At 45.2% G+C, this 20,808-nt stretch overlaps 1 protein-coding gene across 1 annotated transcript in view; it reads left to right on the top strand.

Annotated features, from left to right (window-relative positions):
- The window catches only part of LRRC74A (leucine rich repeat containing 74A), a 24,103-nt gene extending 13,735 nt beyond the window's left edge, over positions 1-10,368 (top strand). The window contains exons 10-14 of the mRNA XM_085301846.1: positions 1,394-1,489; positions 3,400-3,543; positions 4,971-5,078; positions 5,724-5,809; positions 10,178-10,368. Coding sequence (XP_085157972.1) covers positions 1,394-1,489; positions 3,400-3,543; positions 4,971-5,078; positions 5,724-5,809; positions 10,178-10,256 — 513 coding nt within the window. The 3' untranslated portion in view covers positions 10,257-10,368. The remainder of the gene's footprint in view (positions 1-1,393; positions 1,490-3,399; positions 3,544-4,970; positions 5,079-5,723; positions 5,810-10,177) is intronic.
- The last annotated feature ends 10,440 nt before the right edge of the window (positions 10,369-20,808 follow it).

A 20,808-nucleotide genomic window follows, 5' to 3' on the forward strand; every position in this document is an offset into this window, starting at 1 on the left:
CCGTGAGGGGGAATTTCTTCCCTGAGAGAGTGACGGAGCACTGGAACAGGTTGCCCAGAGAGGTTGTGGAGTCTCCTTCTCTGGAGATCTTCAAGGCCTGCCTGGATGCAACCCTGTCTACCATGCTGTAGGTGACCCTGCTGAGCAGGGGGGTTGGACTAGATGATCTCCAGAGGTCCCTTCCAAGCTTACTGATTCTGTGATTCTATGGTAATTCTGGAAGGTGCAGAACTGAATGAACAGCCAAACTGACTTCAGACACAGTGAGGAYTGAGAGCTAATACATCTTTTCAATCTGAGACCATCATCCAGGAATTCAGCTCTGAAAAGCTGGGTTGCTATGAGCTGGATTCTCAGCTAGATCTAACATCAACATCATCCTGAGRGCTTGCAAATGGCAGCATGCTAGGTGAGGGGCGACTTTAAAGCTATTCATGTGGGCCTGTCTTTGGACATCCCTGTCTTTGTAAATCACTATAACCATGCTGCCTCTTTTGGAYTGCTGTTTTAGATTTTGTAAATGTTTTTTTCCCTTGTTGTTAACCTGGCTTGAGGGAGGGCACTGTTTAACACCAAGACATTCCTTGCAAGGGGGCTGGTAATCGTATAGGCAGCCCCTGGAACACAGTGCCTACTATCCTAATAAATCTCGTCAGTGGTGCAAAAGGTAGCAAAGGCTCCTCCATTTAGCAGCATAGACTGTTTTGAGTTGGTAACATAATGGACTTAGAAGAGGAAATGGCTTTTGCTGGCCAAGGTTAATCAAGAAAGTTTTATTTCACATACCAGGGGTGGGGAGTGTACATGAAGTGCACGGTGGGAGAGAGGTGATGCTCACACACTGAGATACACACAGCTGATGTCAACCTCATAACCTCAGACACCTAGACCGTGCAGGCCAGATGCAGCTGATCAGCCTGAGCTGTGATCTGCTGCTCAGCTGTTCTGGCAATGGCTGTGGGAAATGTCCTAAAGCTACCCAGCAGCTGGATGGKGGTAGCAGCATCCTAGTAGGGTCGGGGGAGGGCCCTCCTAGCAAGCATGCCCTCAAATACAGTCTGTCACCTCAGTTTCTCTCCATCACATGACTGAAMAGGATCCACATAACATAGTCCCACCTGACAGATATATGGGACCTGACACATGGAATTTCACACATGGAGACAAAGGAGGCTGAGAAGGCAGCTGCACTGGGAACCTGCACTGCAGAGTTTTGTGAGGCAGAGACAAGAGATGTCGAGGTATCAGACCAACCCACGGAAAGGGTTCACAGCGATTCCATAGTCCCCTGAAGAACGAGAAGAGCGGGCCACCCCTGCCATTACAGCCTGCTTACTGTCAAGGCATGAAATCCTCATTCCCTCTGTGTCTGTCTCTGTCTTTTCTTCCACAGTTGGCCAATAATCCCTTGACCGTGGAAGGYGCCACTGCACTAATCACATCTATCAGAAAGAACCCTAAATCCATGATGGAAGAGATCAACATCTCAGTAAGAGCCTGTGTGCTAGGAGTCTCAAAGTGTATACACTAGACCTTTTTAGGAACTGGTTGGACCCCACAGCAGCCCCTTCCAGAACTGTTGGAGACTTGCCATTTCATTTTTGCACTGCCACTGGTAAAAAGAGGATACTATTTGACATCCCTTCTAGGAGCCGTGTTGAAATTACAAGACTTTGGTCTCGCTCTGGAGACAGGTGCCTGTAGTATCACCATATTTCACTCCCTTCTATTTTCTTGTAGAAGGATAACAAGGAGTGAATTCACCCTGAAGGATGAATTCTCTGCTTCTCCTGAATTGTCTCCTTCCAGGGTAGCCTAAGATTTAAGATATAAGTGGTTCTTCAGAAGACAATTCAGATCCAGCAAAGCCAATAGCTCTGATTCATTGGCAGCTATGCAAGACAGAGGCTGGGTCTGTGCAGGCTCATTCAGATGTCACTGCTTTGCTGTCTCCAGTCTCTATATCTAGATTTTACCTCTTTCCACAATCTCCTACTGCAAATAATGAAGAGCTGACTGTATTGTAGAAATCCTAAGCTAAAAAAGAAGCTATCAGAAGGCATTTAGAGCCTTTGTAAAAATCCTTGGGGTAAGAAATACGGTGCTTGATGCCTTAGGAACATCTGGCAATATGACCAATACCAGAAGTCTTTATGAATTCCCTGAACTGACTTGAATTTTCCAACAATCAAATATGTAATTAACATAAGTACATGAACAATTATATTCCTCTAACAGCATGAGTATGAAGAGAATCATAATCTTGTTTTCCAAATAGAAGTCAAGGTAAAGGAAAGTTTTAAGATCTTAAATTTCGAAGAATAAATTGCTGTGACATTCTTAATAAATATACTTGGATTGATAATTTACTCTCTAATATAAACTCCTAAGTTAGAACACTCGGTGCTGCTGTTTATTCTGAAGTCTTTAGACATAGAAAGCACAGCATGAGCTCTGAAATGCTGAGGTGTCACTATTCAGTTTGAATTCCATAGGAAAAACAAATGTCAGGTCTTGTACTGCTGATCTGGAACTTCCTGCTAGGGTTACACAATGAAACAGAGTTTTACAAAAAGCACCAAAAGTTCTTCTCATCTGATGACACCCAGACCCTTCTCAGATAACTGCATCTTTCTTTTCTGAGCTATAGAGCTACATTATTAGAGACACCAATCTTTTTCATTTTTTACAAAACTCTCTGCCACATTTTGGCCATTAACTATTCAACTTACAGTCTGCATCTTAACTGAATCGAAAGAGACACCCATGTAGAATTGTCTCAGGGAAKAACCTGAGTCACCTGAAGGTATGAGATATCTACAGTGTAGCCATTTACATCATGAACCACTTTATATTCTCTTCAGAATCAATGGGAAAAAAAGAAGCATTTCTAGACCATATGCCATCCTCTCTATTTTACCCTATCTTCTTTGGATGAAATGAAACGTACCCTAGAATTGTGAATTTTCTTCACTGATGGCAAAGGGAAATTGCTTAACTCTCGCTAGTGTAGTTATCTACACTGGAAATATGTATGTGTGTTCATGTGAATGCCATTAAGTTGACTATTCCAATTAAGCAGACAACTGTGTCGTCTTAAAGAGATGACTATTCTTATTAAGGGGATACTTGATTAAAATGTACTTTGCATCAAGTTAATTTGTACATAGCTTAGGAGATCCTTTACTGCCTCAGTCATGGTAAAAGAGRAGGAAGAAGAACCCTTATTTAGGTTGAGGCCCCTGTTGGATTCCCAAGTGTAAAGAGTGGAAATGGGAGAAGGCACAGTCCTTAGGAGAGAATGATTACTGTCGATTTAAGGGTTTGTTAATACAAGCAAATTGCTGTTGTTCTTTGGGTGTCCGCACTGAGCGCACTTTCCTTTCTCCTATGTACCAGAACGTGCTGGTGAATGAAACTTTCATCAAGCTGTTGGATTTGGTGTGCCAAGAACATCCTGGACTAGATGTCATCTATGGTGAGGTTGGAGGCTATATCTCCAAAAACCCTGATCAGTATCCAAATCCCATGAAAGTGATTCAGGTGAGTCACTAAGATTTTGGTCTATATTTCCCCTGCATAAGGTGCATGTGTCCAAGACACTTGGAGGGATGGGGGTTGGAAGGGGGTAAGCTTTCTTCCAGGTAGAAAGTTCAATCACATCYCCTCAGAAAAGTGCATTCACAATGACTGTCTCATGTTCATATATCTCCTTCCATACAGATTGACTAAGCAAATCCTGATTTTCAGAATCAAATGTCTTAGGATACGAGAGCACTGAGGGGGGAAAAGATGTGATGTTTGATCTGCCTGGTTGTGATCAGTGATTTAGTAATAATAATCCTACACCTTTATCATTCATCCACAAATTTCATTTCAAAAGTACATCTGCATTGTTTCTTTTACAGCTGAGGAAACTGAGAAACAAAAATTACATGATTTGACAGCTTTCAAAAAGCAATGGCAYAGATGACTCTATAGCTCAGCTCCAAGTGCTATAATCGCTGAACAGTATTTTCTGCCATTTCTATCTGAATGGATCTTTGCTAGCTGTGTAAAACAGATGATTGATTTCAGGTCCAGTCCAAATGAACATACGTTCACATCTCGAGGCCCACCGTAATAGCTGACTTTCACAGAACTCTTCCCTGACATTTGTGATTTAGCTTCAAAATGAAATGTGCTTCACAAAATATGTAGGATAATGTATTTTGTTATAAACAAATATTGTCCTAAATAGGAATGTTAGCTTTTTCAAGACATGTAATTTCTATCGATAGCAGCAGATGGTGCTGTCCTCCTCGCTGAGAGACACACCACCAGCCCTGCTGAGTTAGATAATGTTCTTTTGCACTACTAACTTCACTGTGTTTTCTAGCTGCTGTGCAGATTTTTAGCTAATTAGGTGAGATATTTCTGTAGGTATGGCTTCAGATGAAACTATGCAAATGCCAGAGCTGTTAGCGCACATCAAACAGTGCTCTGTGATTCACAGCTAGTGACAACCTTGCTAACACACTTTGCAGTTTTAAACAGCAGTTATGGTACTCAGATATGTTCTCAGTCAAACTGAAGGAAATTCAGAGATTAGCAACTAAAGCGATCAGAAATCTTGGGGGGGAAGAACTGTCTCAGGGTCAGACAGCCTAACTGCCGAACAACGGCTGATGGGATGAGGACCRAATAACCATACACAATTATCAGGAGAAACAGCCTGGAGACAGTCTTATTACTGAGACTTTTTCAAAGGGCAGGATACAATTATGAAGAACAGGATTGCCTGAACAAGAGGATTTTTAGGCTGTAGAGGGGCAGTACAAGGAGTTAAGGATGAGGGTGTCTCAGTGAAGGCCTGAGCAAAGGCATGGAGACAAATGGAAGAACAGTCTCTCCAGGGGAGAGCTGGAGGCAGGCACCAGCGGCTGTTTCAGTTCATGATTATGCCTTTGTTTTACCTCTGCTTCTCCTAGAACTATTTGAATGAGCACARCCTACAACTCTGGGACTTTTTTAGGAATATTGACAAGGATGGAAACATGAAGATCCCWGTGGCAGCCGTCCGGAGAGCCATAATGCAGGTGTGCCTCTAAAAGCACGGCCAGGATCCTCTTCCGGCAGGGCTCTGCAGTGGCGGAGCCCCTCTGCTCCAGCATGGCCACTAGTCAGCCTTGCTGTGGTTCAGACTACAAAGCTAAAGTCACCCATGGCAAAAGCTGAGTCCTGAATAAGACCCAACAGAATTACTGTACCATCCAATAAATACTGTAGGTGACATCAGTGACTATGGATGAACTTCGGTGTAACACAAGAGCTCTGTAAAATCAGATAGGTCGGCTGCTTGTGTAGGATATACCTTCATAGACAATTATATCCTACTGCTGTGGGRAAAGTGAAAAAGAGGCATTTATCCTTGCATCTACACAGAGTAGATATTTCTCTTCCTGTTAGAACCATCACGGTGCTTGGAATCAGTGGGCACTGGTTAGACATCCATGACACTACATCCTTGCGAACAGTGGTCATCCAAGCTGTGACTGCATTTCTGCTTGAATCTTAAAATTGATTGAAATTGCTACCCCCTACCTTGGAATTTTTTCATCCCTTCTTCCAGGCATCAGGCCATCTGCCCAGCTACTGAAAGGTAACAGAGGCCCCAGACTGATAAGGAGCATTTTTCTGAAAAAAAAATCCTCAAATTTGCTAGATATCTCTTTTTCTCTTAGGAATCAAACATCCCACTGAATCGAGTCCAAATTGCAGAACTAGTGCAGAAGCTAGACCGGAATCGGACAGGAGTGGTGGACTACAGGTGAGTGAGTGACTCCACTTACTTCTTCTTACTGTCCACTTACTGTCCACTTACTGTCTTCTTTTTCTTGTCTTCATTTCAACCCGTAAGAACATATCCTTATTCAATCTAGGAAGAAAGTGAAGGAACACATGTTTTTGGCAAGTCCCGCACATGTTTTTGGCAAGTCCTCTTTGAAATGCCTGTACACCAATGAACACAGCATGGGGAACAAACAGGAGGAGCTGCAGATCTGTGTGTGATCGCAGGGCCATGATCTCCTTGCAATCACAGAGACATAGGGGGATAACTCACATGACTGGAACGCTGTCATGGATGGATACRTGCTTTTTAGGAGAGACAGAGCAGGAAGGTGAGGTGGTGGAGTTGCTCTTTATGTGAGAGAGCAACTGGAATGCATCGAACTCTGCCAAGGGGTGGAGGAGGAGGARGCAGTTGAGAGCTTATGGGTAAAGATCAAAGGGCAGGCCAGCACAGGGGACACTGTTGTGGGTGTCTACTACACACCACCTGACCAGGAAGAGAAAGTTGATGAGGTCTTCTACAGACAGCTGGAGGTAGTCTCAAGATCACAGGCCCTGGTTCTCATGGGAGACTTCAACCACCTTGATATCTGCTGGAAGGACAACATGGCTAGGCACAGACAGTCCAGGAGGCTCCTGCAATGCACTGATGATAACTTCTTGTCACAAATGGTGGAAGAGCCTACGAAGAAGGGTGTCCTGCTGGACCTTGTCCTTACCAACAGAGAGGGACTGGTTAGAGATGTGAAGGTTGGGGGGCRGCCTTGGCTGCAGTAACCATGAGATGGTAGAGTTCAGGATCCTGCAGGAAAGAAGTAAGGCAACAAGCAGGATTGCAACCCTGGACCTCAGGAGAGCAAACTTCGGGCTTTTCAGAGACCTAATTGGTGGAATCTCATGGGTTAACACCCTAGAAGGAAGCGGGGTCCAGCAGAGCTGGCTAGTATTTAAGCATCACTTCCTCCAAGCTCAAGAGCAGTGCATCCCTATGAATAAGAAGGGCAGCAAAAGGGGCAGGAGACCTGCATGGGTGAGCAAGGAGCTCCTGGCCAAATTCAGACAGAAGAAGAAAATACACAGAATGAGGAAGAGGGGACAGGCTGCTTGGGAGAATTACAGGAATGCAGTCAGAGTGTGTAGAGATGTGGTGAGGAAGGCTAAGGCCCAGCTGGAATTGAGTCTGGCAAGGGATGTCAAGGACGACAGGAAGGGCTTCTTCAAATACATCAGCAGCAAGAGGAGCACCAGGGAAAATGTGGGCCCGCTACTGAATGGGGCAGGGAGTCTGGGGGAGAGAGTCTAGGCATTCAACTGGTCAGCACATCTGCATAAAATATGATTGTCTATGTACATGTTTATATAGAATATACATTTCAACCTAAGGCAAAGTTCATACTGAATCTTGCAGGTGGGAAACAGTGTGCCCTTCTCAATGGGTCCACTACTGAATGGGGTGGGGGCCCTGGTGACAAGGGATASAGAGAAGGCAGAATTACTGAATGCCTTCTTGGCTTCAGTCTTCACTGCTAAGGGCAGCCCCCATGAGTCCCAGAGCGTGGACATGAGGGAGAAAGTCTGGAGTAGGGAAGACTTTCCTTTGGTTGAGGAGGAAAGGATTAGAGACTTTCTGGGCAGGCTAGACATCCACAAATCCATGGGCCCAGACGGGATGCACCCATGGGTACTGAGGGAGCTGGCAGATGTTGTTGCCAAGCCGCTCTCCATCATCTTTGAGAGGTCCTGGAGAACTGGAGAGGTTCCTGAGAACTGGAAGAAAGCCAGTGTCACTCCAGTCTTCAAGAAGGGCAAGAAGGAGGACCCAGGCAACTACAGGCTGGTCAGCCTCACCTCCATCCCTGGAAAGGTKATGGAACAGCTCATCCTGCATGTCATCTCCAAGCATGTGGAGGAAAAGAAGGTGATCAGGAGTAGCTAGCATGGATTCACCAAGGGGAAATCCTGCTTGACCAACCTGATAGCCTTCTCTGATGGAGTGACTGGCTGGGTGGATGAGGGCAGAGCAGTGGACGTTGTGCACCTTGACTTCAGCAAGGCTTCTGACACTGTCTCCCAGAACATCCTCCTAGAKAAGCTCAGCAAGTGTGAGTTAGGTGAGTGGACACTGAGGTGGATTGAGAACTGGCTGAAAGGCAGAGCTCAGAGGGTCGTCCTCAGCGGCGTGGAGTCTAGTTGGAGGCCTGTGGCTAGTGGTGTCCCCCAGGGCTCAGTACTGGGTCCTATCCTGTTCAACTTCTTCATCAGTGACCTGGATGAGGGGACAGAGTGCCTCCTCAGCAAGTTTGCTGATGATGCCAAGCTGGGAGGAGTGGCTGACACACCAGAGGGCTGTGCTGCCCTTCAGAGAGACCCGGACAGGCTGGAGAGTTGGGTGGAGAGGAACCTCATGAGGTTCAACCAAGGGCAAGYGCAGAGTCCTGCACCTAGGGAGAAATAACCCTARGCACCAGTACARGCTGGGGGCTGAYCTKCTGGAGAGCAGCTCTGCAGGGAAGGACCTGGGAGTGCTGKTGGAYRRCAAGTTGACCATGAGCCAGCAAWGTGCCCTTGTGGCCARGAAAGCCAATGGTMTCYTGGGGTGCATTGCGAAGACTGTTGCCAGCAGGTCGAGGGAGGTGATCCTGCCCCTCTACTCAGCCCTGGGGAGGCCTCATCTCGAGTACTGTGTCCAGTTCTGGGCTCCCCAGTCCAAGAGAGACATGGAGCTACTGCAGAGGGTCCAGCACAGGGCTATGAGGATGATCAGAGGGCTGGAGCACCTGCCCTATGAGGAACGGCTGCGAGAGCTGGGCCTSTTCAGCCTGGGGAAGAGAAGACTGAAGGGGGATCTGATCAATGTGGACAAGTACCTGAAGGGAGGGTGTCAAGGGGATGGGGACAAACTCTTTTCAGTTGTCCCATGTGACAGGACAAGAGGCAATGGGCAGAAACTGAAGCACAGGAAGTTTTGCCTGTCCGTGAGGGGGAATTTCTTCCCCATGAGAGTGACGGAGCACTGGACCAGGTTGTCCAGAGAGGTTGTGGAGTCTCCTCTGGAGATCTTCAAGGCCTGCCTGGATGCAACCCTGTCTACCATGCTGTAGGTGACCCTGCTGAGCAGGGGGGTTGGACTAGATAATCTCCAGAGGTCCCTTCCAACCTTACTGATTCTATGATTACCTACCCAAGTGAAAAAAGAGATGACAAGCATGCTTAGGAGTCCTATCGAGTCAAACTAGAAGTCAGTATTATTTTTGTTTCTTATAAACTTGCTGTGAAAGTGCATGGATTTCAGAACTGAATGGCATTTTCATTCATGCTCATAGGCCTATGTGAGAAGAATCATCTCAACACTGTCCCCACCCTGAAGCTAGAGTGAGATTTTCAAAGATAGCATAAGTATGCCTTCAGACTTTTTCTTCCATCCTCAGGGTCTCTCGTTTTTTTCTTTCTCTCTGATCCTTCTTCTTAAGAGTCCTAGTTTTCCCTGGAAACCCTCCTTCAAACTACAGAACTCTTCATTTTCTTGAAAGCACCTCTTTCTTAGTGCCTGTAGCAATCGTCCAAGTTCTGAGAGTCTGAGCAGTCAGCAGCAAACTCCTCAGAGACTGTCAGTTGCTGCAGGCTAAACCACTAGTCATTGGACCACAAACTTTTCCCTAGTTTTGCAATCAGTTCTGACATGTGATTCATGATTTGAAAGTCCAATTAATCATGCCCAAATATTCCCATCCCTCAACTCATATTGATCTGTTTAAAATACATGCTGTAGTCTAGATTTAGGGCTAGAAGCAGTAGGTCAGTTTTGCAAATTTAAATGTTCTGCCTCTTAGTATCCCAGTGTTTTCAAATAGAAGGTAAGAACCTTTGTTGGATCTGGTATTTATTCTTTAGTGTATACCAATGCCATACTAAATGCATCTGTGCTCGGACACTGCACAAGCTTGGTTAATCTTGAATAGGAGGTTACATGGAGTCTCAGGTACCTCAGGCACAAATTACAGAGCTGGGGTTAAATAGTTAGCATATCAGGAACTGTTGAATCCAAATGGACAGCAAAGACTTCACGTGGCCCCATTAATGCTCATGAGTTCACATATAAAAACAAAATTAAAATAGATACCTACTACTTATCTAGCTTCTTAGTCCTCTTTCACAATGTAGCATGTGTGGTAGTGGTAATAAACACCTTGCAGACAAAAGTCAGAAGAGTTGTCACCTTTGCCATCCTCACTGTTCCCACCCCAGACTGTTTCCTCAAGGTTCTCTCAGCAGCTTTAAGATATCTGATAGGGAAAGTTCACTTTTTACTAGATTAATACTGAATCATCTCTTTCTTTTCAATTAGTCACTTAAAAGAGAAGAAGCTAGCACAGAAGCCTGTGGAAGGGGAAATGAAGGAAGAGGAAGAGAAAGAAGAGCCATAAGGGTGAAGCAAGGAGGCAGGTCAGCCAGTGAAATTCAGTAGGAGAAACACTGGAAGAAAGCTCAGAGTGGCCCTGGGCTTGGGGAGACCCAGCACTGGGGAGTTCTGATAGTCTAAGGCATTGAATATAAAAATAAAGTTGATGTTCCCATGTACAGCAGGGACAGTGTGATCCTTTGGCTTAGGCAGAAGGGTTAGTTTTTGGAGCTAGTTACCAAGTCTGTCTTGCGCTGCATGCTGCCAATGCTGAACGTATTTCCACAGGGAGGCAAAACTGGACTGGAGAAACTAAGAGAACTTCTATGTTGTTATTACCTCTTCTGTGGGAGAGCAGCACAGACAAAGACTGAACCAAGTGCKCTGCAGGCAACCCTTGCCAGATCTCAGCAGGTCTGATGCAAGGAAAAAAGCAAAGAATTAAATTCATGAGAAGCCACAGCTAATGTTGTTTATAAGGTTACAGGTAATACGAGTTTATTAAACATGTCAAAGGGAAAAATATACTAGGACAGGAATGGGATGGAAGCCATAACAGTTTTTAAATGGCTCAGATACTGAACTGCTTTTTTAAAAATCAACATTTTAAAAAATTCAGGAACTATTAGAGGGAATGAAGGCCTTGTGAATATTAATATTTATAAATAAATAAGACTTAGAAAATCTAAACACGTACAGATGAGCAGATCCACATGAGATAGACTTTGCCACATGTGAGGAACTGCCAACATTGACTGTACCAGCATGAAACCCACAGGGCTAGGAAATGCTGCCCAGTCTAGAAAGACCAGCCTTCAATGGAAAGGAAAAGAAGAAGCTGGCTACCATCTGGTAAGTCTTTACCTATTTCCTAGCAGAATTCCCACCTGGGAAAAAAATCTTCTAATTAGAATTCAGGTGTCTGCAGTGCCTCATAACAGAAAGTCTATATGACTATTGACAATGATGGCTTCAGTATGACTGCTCAGTAGTCATCCTCGATGCATGACTGGCTGCTAGTCTTTAACTCATTACCTCACTAGACCCATGCCTTCTGATGTCTGTGACACTTCCAGAATTTACTTGTGATTGCAGTCAGTGGCCCCCTTCAGCCAAACGTATCTATGGTCAGCTAAATGACGCATGTCTTTGATTTAGACCTCCTTAATGTCTCCCAGTTCTAAGAACTTCAATGGTTATCTCTAGTAAAGGTCTTGTAAACTTTTCAGAAAGAAAGTGTGATTTGTACACTAAGTTAGGAACCGATATGGTTCTTACTAGGAAACATTCTCAAGAATTGAGACCTCTTAGGTTGTGAGATAGACTTCATGTCAAGGAAGGAGACAAGCCCATAATCTGAGTTATTAAAACTAGGCTGAAGGGATGCTCTAGAGCAGTACAGCTATCAGTGATTTGCAGGTGTCCACGTAAAGAAATGTTCATCTCTTTGCTCCTCTCCTCAATCAAGTAGGAGGGATTTTAGAGAAACAATAGGGCATTCTAAGTGTTTCAGCAGTCTTTACTTTCTTCTAGCTTCTTTGCATCCAGCTACATTGTCATCTCCTCCATATGGTGACTCCAAAGGAAAATGATCAAAAGCATGAGCTTATGAGTAAGGGCCATTAGCCCATGGGGACTCCTGGAGGCAGCCAGGAGAGAGGATGAACCAAGGCAATAGGGAGCTGGATTGTTCTACATTTTGGTGGCTATAAGCAGATGCCCTGGAAGAATTAAAAATGGCAAGCTGACACTTCCTTTAAGTACTCCCTCAGTGTTCTCCAGCTATTTTCAACTCAAATGACTTTCTGAGCCAGATGTATTTCTTGCATACTTAGTGAATCTCACTGAACTACAACTCCCTGAACTTGTTCACTACCCCTTTTAGCCTTTGTAAACATTTAACATTCACATCATCCTGTAACAAAGAGTTCCATAACTCAAATACTAGCTACGTACCTTCTTTTGCTTGTTCTGAACCTGACTCCCACTGGCTTTATTTGATGTGCCTTGGTTCTTGTGCTGGAAGAGGCAGTGAAGTCATTCTCTCCTGGCTACCCAGGAGTCTGTAGAGCTGTATAATATTCTGCTTCATCTGCCTCTCTTCCAAACTGAAGAATCCCAGCTACTCAATCATTCCTCATATGATAGCCATTCCAAGCTCTAATAGCCCTTGTTTCTCTCCTCTGAATCATTCCTGTACCACATACATACTTTTTAAGATAAAGAACCCAAACTGCATAAAGCATTCAAGGTGTAGGGAGCTTGCACATGGAATGGCATAACGCTGGTTTTGCTTTGTTCTCTGTTCTATTCTAATCATTCCTAACATTTCATTAGCTTTTCTTGAGCACTGAATTATGTTTTCATTGAACCATCTGCCATACCTGCAAGATATCATTCGTAATACCAAGGCTTACCTTGAAGCCCATCCCTTTATTTGGGATAATTAGCCCATCCCTGAAATTGAGGTGGATGGGGGGGGGTCCATATCTATCACTTTGCATTTCAAGATCACTTATTCCTAAGAAATAGCTACCAACATGCTACTCATGGGACAGGAAAGGACACGCCTGATGTGCAGGACCTTGCTAATGCCTGAGGTTGCTTCTGCAGGAATCACTGAACTGGAAGGATGTGTGCTAGCCACTAGATGTCACATCAGCATCAGCAGTGAGACAAGAGAGGGCTGCATCCTCCTCCTGTGTCACCAGCGCACTGCACCCTGGGGTTCCAGGCACACTGGCTTTTCTGCAGAGATTAAACCTCTTGAAACCAATTGCCTTGCCCAGAGTCTATTTTCAGGTCCTCTTCTGAAAACTTTTTTGTTGAGTCTTTCCTAAAAATTACTGCCAGTAGGAACATCATTTTTTTTAAGTGATTTCATCGCTGTCCTGCCAGTTGGGTGCCAAGACTCCTGAATTTGTTAGGTCATGAGCAGTAGATCTGATATACATCATTGTGCTTGAGGCACTATGTGTATGGATGATGGACTGGAGTTACTTGCACATGCATGTGATGATTGATACCCACCCACATGGCAACTCTTACATGGCCTATTGGCCCACACTGCTAAGTGTATAGAGATGTATCTCTTTGGCAAGATAACTTCGGACCCACTGAAGTTACTGCACATGTACCACAGACCTAAGTGTACTTACTAATCTTCTCTGGAGGAGGATGTTGTTTAAAATCAGCAAGTCATCTCCTAAGATATTCCCCACTCGCATTGAGTTTGCTCTCTGTGCCAACTCAATGGGCCATGCCAGTATAAAATATSTATGTCACTCTTCCCCTCAACTGCAAGAAATCCCACTTGGAGTCTCTTTTTCAGTTTAAAAGGCATATATGGTAAACATCAAAATGTGCAGGTCAGGAGAGCTGCTGTCAAGGGGGAGACCCAATGATTTTGTATTTGCACAAAAAAAAAGAGTGTCTTTTTTTGTCGTAACAGAGCCTTCTTTTGCTATTGCTAGCTGACAGAGACCAAGACCTACAACATCACAGATTTTCCTCAAAAATTAGCTTCTTGGTTTATTAGCAGACAGATGCTCTATGAGTCAGTTAAGTTGAATCATGAGTAAGAAATTTCACATTGTTGCTAGACTTGTGTGGAAAAGAGAATACAATGAGATTTCTGCGGTACCTGGTGTCAGTGAGAGAAGCTGTGCCACACAGGCCTAGAGCACTGTGCTTGTTCTACAGCTGAAGGAAGCTCTTTTGAGTAGAGGGGCAACTTGWATATACTGTTGATATCTCCATTTCTCCAGCTTTTATTTCCATAGTGGTTTGTTGTAGTGTTGCATATGTTGTAGATGCATCTTTACCTCATGCACAAATGCTGTTGTCCATTAATCACGCCTTAATGTTCTGTTTGGGTTTGCACAGAATTAGCTGCCCAACTAAACTGATTTGTCCAGTTAACAACCCTGAGATTACAGATTAGCTATGCCCATCAGAAAACAAACCTTCTGTAAGAAAACAACATAATCAAATATATTTGGATACTGGCCTGTGGCAGGGGTGGCTTTTATTTATTTGAGTGTCCACTTAAATTCCAGATTTAACAATGATGCAGCACCTAGATTGTACCTTTACAACAGGGAAAAAGACAATTTTCTTTAGAAAAAAAAAAAAACAAATATGCTGAAGAGTTTGAATCTAAATTTCTAGCTCCAGAAGAATTTGATAAGTAAAATAGATCTATTTTGCTAATCACAAAAGCAAAAGAGAAAATCTCTGGGGAGGAGCTAGAAGTAACCTTATATCCTTTACTGTGGCTTGATGTAATCAAATTGCCCAGGAACAGAACTGAAATACTAAAAAACAAAAACAAAAACAAAAAAAACACTGTTTAAGTACTTAGTGAATTTTTTTTATCCAAATTCACATGCAAGCAGTGTGATGGGGGGATGTAGCTGCAGTTTGTACTGCTATATAGTTCCCTCTGAACATCCTTAGATATACCAAGTTTTCTTAAGCTTAGTGTAAATTTTCTTGCCCCATGCTGGAAATGCATGATGGACTGAGGTAGGCACTGAGCAGGACCAGCCAGGGGACTGGAACGTGAATTGCTCTGCTGATCTCTCTCCTTGAAATCTTCCAGGAGGAAATATTTTGGCCTACATAAATCAAGGCAGCTCTGAGACTTTTCCACACCTCTGGAGTTCAGTCTGCTAGCTCAAAATTGGACAGTGTAGGAAGGTGGCTAAATGTGATCTCTGCATCTTCTATTGCTTGTGAGAGTGACACTACAGAGTGACATTCTCAGATCTCTTCAATATGACAAGATCTCTTCAATATGACACAGAGAATAACTAATACTTTTTAGGTAACGTTTTGAAAACACAGCATGCGCATGACAGATAGTATTTTAATGTGTCAGTTAGGTTAGATGAATCTTTGGATCTCTTGCAGGAGAAACCATCTCTTTGTTATAGATCTCATCCAGCAGAATGAGGCCCAGTTCAGATTGATTTTCTAGGTGTCACTGTAACACTTAAAACAACGTCTCATTGTGTTAAAACAAAAAAGACATCTCTAGTCAGAATCTCTGGAAATCTCAAAGTAACWCTAAAGACTAATGTTACATGCAGAACTATCTCAGCTTGTTCACACTGAAGATCTTTGATCTGTTTAGCTGAACTGGCCTAAAGTTTTTTTGCTTTATTTCAAAGCAGAAATCTGAGAGACTGCAGAAGTGCTTACATTGATACCAGTCTTCATCTTTTAAACTCACATCAATAGTTCTTTGTTCCACTGGCCTCCCATTCAGATAATGAGTACATCAAAAGGAGTTTAGTGTTATTCAGATAATGTTCAAGTCACTGGAAAGTGTGAAAGAGAACAGCTCAAGATGATTATATGGATGGATATAGGTTTGATGCAAAGGGATGTCTGCAGCCATACGGGAAATCAAGCGTCATGGGACCAGGAGCATTCACAGTGCACTGGATGGTGCCAGTGAGATGCTGAAGTTCCCTAGTCCATTCATTCACTCAGTAAGTCCTCATCTGGATATATCAGTGCAAATTTATAGTCTGAAGAGATGATGGAGTGAAAGTTTGCAATGACAAACTCTTTTTTTCCCAGCATGAGATAGAGGACTCAGGTCAATTGACTGATACTAATGCTTTTTACAAGACACCGGAAAAGATCAAGACCATTATGGACATCTCAGTTCCTGAAAATGTAAGTTACAGCTTTTCTTTTCTTCTTGTGTGGGTGATTCATTCCTTATCTATCTACAATGCTGAAGCCGTTTCACAGTCTTTTACTCCAGAGAGCCCAGCCAAAGCATTGCATTTGGAATTCCTCCTCCCCAGCCTTTGAGCAGCTGGTATGAAGCCAGTTACGCCGGGTGTAGGGGTGCTGTGGAATCTAGGCAGAGGCCTTAGGATCAGAGTCTTAATGCTGTGTAATTTACAGCCTAGCTASTAGCTCTCCCCTGTCCTCAAGGCTTGAAACTAATGCGATGGCACTGATGGTAGCACTGTGCGCTGGTTTCTGTCACCGTGCAAGTGTGCAGGGGGACCTACGCCTGAGCAGCAGCAAAGAACTTGCTCGTCATCCTAGAGCCGCGTCTGCGCCTGCTTTTCCCGCATCTCCACCAAGCAGAGGGTGCTCTGCTCTCAGGTGCGGCACGTTCCTGGGACGGAGCCGAACCGGTAGAAGGAAAAAGTCCTGCACACACACACACACACACACACACCAAAAAGACCAAGCTCAAAACAAGCTGTGCACTGAGAAAAGGTTTTCTGAAACCCTTAAAAATCCAGCCAGGCAACAGGCTTGCGAGCCAAAGTGTGCGTGAGGCCCCAGCGGGGCCAGCAAGACACAGCGCAAGCTGGGAGGCTGCCGCKGATCTCTGCGAGGCTGTTCCCTCGCGAGGGGCACCCCTGCCTGCCCGGAGCCCCGGGGCCGCGGGGCGCTCTGTCCCCAGGCCACATCACTGTGCAGCACCGTGGAACAGGCACAGCGAAAGCTGCTCTCTGGGCGGGTGGAGACAGACACAGGCGGAGTCAGATCTCAAATTCCTGAACCTTTAACATCCTTTCTGTAATTTGAAACATACTTGTTCCCATTCCAGAACCAGCTTTTTAAATTCCTTCCTTGAGGCTGTGGAAATACGTTCAGGAGGGGAAAAGAGAGAGAGAGAGAAGGAAAAAAAAAGAAAAAAAAGCAACATCACTACTTATCAGAAGCTCCAAAACAAAACAGAGAAATGTGAGAACGCAGCTCTCCTCAGCACAACTGCCTGCAGGCTCAGATTGCCCTCCCGGAGGGTCACGGCTGCTGCAGTCACCGCTTTGGAACGCAGCGGATTCTGCCTGAAACAAGGTGAAAAAATCCTGTCTGCTCTGCAAATGGCATCTACGTCCTTTCACTTCAGAAAACTTTGGTATTCAGAGTGGAAGGCGCCAACAGCAACAAGCTTGAGGCACTGACTTTGTACCCTGACAATTTCTGGGCATCCGCAGTAGCTAATTAATTCCCGTCTCTTTCCTAGCTATCGGCAGCCCCTCCCGCCCGCCCCACCTGTCTGTGTTGCTCTTTCGTGCATTTCAAGCCACACAACCGTACGTGCTCCCAGTTAACTCCTTCCGTAAAACCAGGAGGGAGACTGTTCCTGAGTTTAGGTTGGGATGTACACAGACAGGAGAARAAAGAAAGGCCGATGTGCACTCTGAGAGACCCTGAATGCCACAAAAATTCCCGAGGAGCCCGGAGCAGCGTGGAGCGCCGTCTTGCCTCGGCCACCACCRCTCCCTTTTCCCTCCTAGGAGGCTGGGCTGGTGTGGCAGGACTTCTGTTTGCTTTGCTCACTTTCAGGAAGTACCAGTACCATGACCCCAGCTGCTGCCCCAGGTGAGAAGGTCTCTGGAGCTCCTGAGCTGCCTCCAAGCAGAGCAGCTGCCTTGCGGGCGCTTTCCCTGCTGTGCTGGGGGCAGGACTGCAGGGCGGTCAGGAGATCGTGCACGTACCCCGCTGCCGCCCGCTCCAGGTCTCACACCCGGCTCTTTCAAGCCACGAAAACAAGCGTGGAGGAAGAAGCTTTACGTTTCACTGCCATTATCATAGGTCTTCTGCTAATGTGGCATCGTGCTGTTTACATGTGTATGTATGTGGAGAGAGCCAAGTGGGCACGTGTGCCACCTGAGGCAGCTGCACGAGTGCCTCACAAGGAGTCACCTCTGTGCATGGGGGAGAAGTCATCCAGAGGGAAGGGCAGGGCAGGGCCCGGGGCAGGACATGCCCAGAACCTGCTGTGCTTCTCCCCTTTCACAGCCACTGCTCTGCACACCTGGGGGACCTAGAGGAGTATTCCTGTTTCCTTGGGTGTGTAGCTACAGGAAGGGGAGCAGGACTCTCTGGCAGATATGGATGGGAGGGTTACTTTATCTTTTTGGAAGGGACAATGTGGCACTTCGGGGTTTCCCCATTGCCAAGTGGTTTTTTCAGCCACTTGGGCCTTGTAGGAAGGCTGTTAGGTTATGCCCACTGGGGAACTCCTCTACTTAGCCTGGCTCCCGGCAGCACAAGTCACCGTGTTCATACTCTGTAGATTGGCAGGAAGCACCCCAACGCCTGCGTGTGCTTAAACACTTCACGACACAAAGCACATGTTATTCTGGCTGCTTGCAATACTGCAGCATTTGGACTCCCTCCTTCCAAGGAGATAAAGCATGCTAATAGTCTAGCTGTGTTTATCCAGACACCCCCTAGACAATTTTCATCTCTGGACAATTGGAGCTCACAGTATTATCCCATCTTCTGAATAATGTCCTCAGCTGGGAACCATCCTGCTCTGGGGAACCCCCACTGTTTCTCTGTGTCCACCCTTTGCCCAAGGCCTGGCCTTCTGCTTTTTAGTCAAAACAAATGTCTCATTTATCACCTCTCCATCACTTTTGGGAATATAAGCCTTGGACAAATGCAAATGCTCTGACRACTTTTTCCTGGGGCTGGGCATCTTGGATGCTAAAGGATTATTACCACTCTGTTCTCAGGCACTTTTTGGCAATTGCCCCTTTCTCTAGATCATCATGCAAGCCCAGTTTGAGTTCCTATTAAATATTAGACAAGACCTTCGCTAAACAAGTATTATGTTTAGTTAATGACTTCTAGAGTATTACCAACTTTCTAGAAAGACCACATATGACTTACTAAACCAGATGACAGACTAAGTAACAAGTTTTTTGCTTCATTATATTTATAAGATCAAGTTTCTCCTGCTTTTTTACAGGGACCCCTCTCTCTCAGGTGCCAAAAAGGCCAAATGAGATCTGTWCCTACAGAGACTGCTCTCTGCTCTTAGTTTTTACTCTATTCCAGTCCCATGTACTTAAATTCATGCCCTGGTTAGCTGAAAAAAAAAAACACTTTGGTCCCCTCTGATTCAAAGATTTTTGGAGGAAGACACCTAAACTTTCTGAGGTCATTGTTTAATGGACGAGCACTATAGAGAGGATATCTATCCTAATCCAAATGCCACATTAAAAAATGATGGAGAAAAATCAGCACTTGTCAGCTCCCAGAAGAGATCGTCCCAGCCCATGCTCTCCCCTCCCTGCTGCTTCCCTGTACTCATTAAAACCCCTAGGCACCATCTGTGGACTTCTGCAGAGCTCATGATCGAAAGAAAGCAAGGCACGTGCCATGGGTATGTGGGCCAGAGCCCACATACAAATCATGCGCCAGAACCTTAGTCTGCAGCTTGTCRCCTCTCCAATGATGGGCATCTTTAAAGGAATACTAAGTCCTCCCAAGAGATAGCTGGGAATTCTCCTTACACAGGGAAATATCTGTAAGATGCTGAGCTAAGACAGGCATCCTACCCATCTGGCCATATTGCAGAGAGAGGTGGCATTTGGGCCACAGGGAAAGAGCTCCTTAGCTTTTCAAAATGAGGATCTCCATATTCTCAAGGCTGTAGGAAAGTAAGAGCAGCTCTTTGCCCCCCRTATCAGACCCTGGTTTCAGGGGCTATGGCTGGGACAAAGACACATGCTAATACCTGCAGGCAGATAGAAAGCTTCTGATTTATAAATAYCAGCTTGTGCCCAACTGCCCTTTACATACCAGCAAGCCTGAAGCAAGCCTGAAGAAGGGGCTAGAAGAGCAAGAGGAAACTGCCCAAGGACACAGGCAGCAAGGAGGGAAGAGCTGACTTGCTGTGGAAGGAGAGAGCTGAGCTCCGCTCACAGAATTTTGCAGGGTCTGAGAGGAMGCATGTTGTAACAGACTGGTTGCAGTCACAGAGGTACTGAGAGATGGAGGGGAGCAAACAGGAAAACAGCCACTCTCCTATCATACGAAATGGGAGTACATGCCGCTTCGAGTGGGCTGAGTGTGGGGTCTWCTTTAGTAGCCTTTAGTCTGTGCTACCTTCTAGAAATCAGCTCCTACTGAAGAGATGAGAGTATGTTGGAAGACTTGAAACGAGCACAAGAGTCCTGAGCTTAGTGTGACTTCTAGCTGCTTGTCCCAGGCACAACTCCAGGCCTTGGGAAGCCCAAAGGCAGATTTAACTATGCAGGAGGGATCCTCCTGTATCCCCGCACCAAATGGAAGAAGGGAGGTCTCTGGATGAAAACCAGGGTGCAAGGAGCCAGTTTCTTGAACACCAGTCTCCCTTTTGATACTAATTTGCTAGGAAATATTCTGTTTCATACATCTGATTCCCCCTCTGGTTTTATCTTCCTTATTAGAAAATGGTGCAAATGAAGCTGTGGGTGTCTGTAGTATATTGTACAGTACTCCGAGGAGAAGAGTAAGGAAAGATAAAGGATTCATATGAGTCTTTGCAAAGATCTGTGTCCATGCCAAAAAAGGGTGTGATAAGGAGTCCTGCTCCAGTTCCATTTCCAAGTCTTTTCCAATAGGCTGTGACATTTGCTAATGCCAGTCCTGGGGCCAGAAGAAAGCAAGATCAACAGTTCAGTTTGCACTGACAGGACTGAGCCCTGCTTGAAAATACCAGGAAACCTCCTGAGTCAGCAGCTCACTTGCTCCTACTCTTGGAATAGCTGAGATTCCCGGACACAGTAACTTGACTCTCCTCCTGGCTCAGGGCAGCC

Source organism: Rhea americana, unplaced genomic scaffold (assembly GCF_003343005.1).
Source record: "Rhea americana isolate MKP2758 unplaced genomic scaffold, rheAme1 scaffold_18, whole genome shotgun sequence".
Classification (NCBI taxonomy): domain Eukaryota; kingdom Metazoa; phylum Chordata; class Aves; order Rheiformes; family Rheidae; genus Rhea; species Rhea americana.